Genomic DNA, 2875 nt, shown 5'->3' with positions numbered 1-2875 from the left:
TTTTTTTTTTTTGAAAAAGTCAAACTACAACTATAAATTTGTCATCGCACCTAACTTGGGAAAACACAGATTTCGGCAGCAGTTTTTTGGAAAAACTGTCAAAATACAATTTACCAAAACAGACAATATTCGTTACAGCACCGCCACCGCACCACTATACCAAAACGACTCCTATACATCCTTCATGACCAAAATTTAATTATAAGTCTTAAATACAAATTTTTTTTTATATATTTTTTAATTAAAATTTCATTCAAATATAATGAATATTTAAGTAAAAAATTAATTTTTTTTAAAATATGAAATATAATTGAATTTTAATATGTGACTGAAAATCATCAATATAAAACAAAATAAATTAGGATCAAGATAAATGTATTCGATTTAACTTTTCAGAATTCTAAAATAAAGTAATTAATAAATTAATAAAAAAACAGAGTCAAGGGCAATCTGCCGGCACGTGCTGGAGAAATTCAAGAACCAGGGCAACCGAGAACTACTGGGGGAAGGCTCGCTGGAGAGAGCTCTGATCGAGCAATGGGTGGAGACAGAGGCCCAGAAATTCGACCCGCCGAGCTCCGAGCTCGTCTTCTACCTCTCCATCGCTCCAACCCTCCCCGATTATCTGAACCGCGTCGAAACCCCTCCGTTGGAGGAGAGCAAGAGGAAGCTCGAGAAGGTCCTCAAAGTCTACGACCAGAGGCTCGCCGATAACACCTTCCTCGCCGGAAACAAGTTCACGCTCGCCGATCTCTCTCACCTCCCCAATGCCCAGCTGCTGATGCAGATCGACCAAACGCGGGAGACTTTTAGCAAGCATGCCCACGTGAAGCGCTGGTGGGATCAGATATCGCAGAGGGAATCGTGGCAGAAAGTGCTCGAGATTGCTAAGCAGGCACCGCCGCTGGCTTGATTGCGAGCTCTCTGATCCGGTATGTTTTTTCTTCCTCTCTTCTCGCTTTCTCTGTGTGTGGATTGTGTTTGGTTGTTTGTTTGTTTGTTTGTTTGTTTGGTTTAATAAGGGTTTTGGGGGATTATCATGAGTTGATGTTCCCCTCGCCTTGGTCTGCATTTGTGGTTTTGTTTTGAAGTTCTAAGCTGTGGAATAAAGAGAGTGGGAGTGAGCTTTTGATCTGTTGTTCTGCTAAATAAAATGTAAACGTGCAATTAATCCACTTGATTCATTGTTTACTAAAAATTGTTGTTGATATTCCTTTGTTTTTGGTATTTCTGTCCCAACTTATATCTTAGTTTTTCTTAGGCAAGATTGTGAAATATGTGATTCAAATTAATGACTCTCAGAACTTATGTCCTTCAATTACTTTCAATTTATTTTCAGAACAAATTATGAAAAAAGAATTATTTACGATGGATCTCAAGAATGTTAATTTATTAAAAAACAAATATAATTTATGAGTGATCAATTCAGAATATATAACATTCATTGATGAATTTGAAGACAAATTACTTGATGGAAAGCACTACATGATACATATTATTTTTTGTTTTTTTTTTATTAAACAAAAAATTCATATTAAACTAGTTTATTTAGTAAAAAAAAATACAAATTAAGCAGAATTTTACTTTTACTAAGAATAGGTTTCTTGTTGTCATTATTTTAATATCAATTTCAAATTAAGCTTATATATTGATGTAATTTTTTAAATGATTATGCCTTTATTCAACCTCAAATAAACGTAGAAGGAAATGATGTGGGTATTTTAAATTTGGGGGATCTGCATCAGGCATACCACAAAGTTTTTTAAATGAGCATGCCTTTATTCAACCTCAATTGATTCATATTAAACTAACTGTGCTCAACAATAAGATAAGCCAAATCATTATGACTGATTTTCAAACTAAAAACTTTAAAACCATAAAATACGATTAGACCTTTTAAAATCTTCACAAGACAAAAATTCTAAGAGTTCCTATTAAGCTAATACTTTCTAGCACATCTAAGAATTCCTCTCCAAGACTACCAATTAAAATTCTCATCACTTCAAGGAATACAAATTAATAGCAAATAGGGTTTTAAACGAGCGCTCATATTTGTCTCGTTTAAAATGGCTCGTGTTTGAAATCGGCTCGTATTCGTGTTTGACTCGTGAGCATTGTATTTTTATTTGGTTCGAAATTGATTCATTAAAATTAATTAAAAAAATTGATGTTAAATGTTCAATTTAAACCTTAACTAAATCTATATAAAAGAAGGCATAAAACCACATTACCACACTAGATGTAAACTTTTATACATACATACATACATATAATATATTATATAAATAATATATATTATATATTCTTGTATAAATAATTATGTATTTTTGTATTTCAAACTATAAAACAAATCAAACATGAGCGAAGAAAGAATTGTTCGGCTCGTTTACTTAACGAACGAGCCAAACATGAAGCTACATAACAAGCCAAATTAGCGAACAACGAACTTTTTTGATAGCCCTAATAAATACCAAATGCCATTTGCAGATTACCAAATGCCATTCGCACAATAAATAAATTAAAAAAAATAAAGAACTGTACGATAGCTCTAATACTAACAAAAGCAATTTTAAGCAGTGGTAAATTTGGTTAAAACTGGCTATAAGCACATTAATACAAGCCCAAAGGGAAAATAAAATACCCCTTCATTTTACAACACTTTAAAACTTGGAGAAGAAACAAGTTAGCTTGCCGAAAACTGTAAACCAAATCATTGGAACTTAATTATATTTCAGCCATCCCTAAGATCAAAGCTTACATATTCTGTCCTTCCCAAAACCAAGATCCACTGTATGTACTATTTCAAAACCCAAAACTGATTAATTTCATGTATTAACATCTGTAGATTCTACTATCTTCATCATATCAATTTCCA

At 32.7% G+C, this 2875-nt stretch overlaps 1 protein-coding gene across 1 annotated transcript in view; it reads left to right on the top strand.

Annotated features, from left to right (window-relative positions):
- LOC110020435 (glutathione S-transferase F12-like) overlaps positions 1 to 1184 on the top strand; it is a 2259-nt gene extending 1075 nt beyond the window's left edge. Inside the window, exon 3 of the mRNA XM_020718534.1 lies at positions 438 to 1184. Coding sequence (XP_020574193.1) covers positions 438 to 913 — 476 coding nt within the window. The 3' untranslated portion in view covers positions 914 to 1184. The remainder of the gene's footprint in view (positions 1 to 437) is intronic.
- Positions 1185 to 2875: the final 1691 nt, after the last annotated feature.

This window comes from Phalaenopsis equestris, unplaced genomic scaffold, assembly GCF_001263595.1.
Source record: "Phalaenopsis equestris unplaced genomic scaffold, ASM126359v1 Scaffold000096, whole genome shotgun sequence".
NCBI lineage: Eukaryota > Viridiplantae > Streptophyta > Magnoliopsida > Asparagales > Orchidaceae > Phalaenopsis > Phalaenopsis equestris.
Note: the sequence above shows the minus strand (reverse complement) of the source record. Positions and strands in the feature narration are given on the sequence as shown.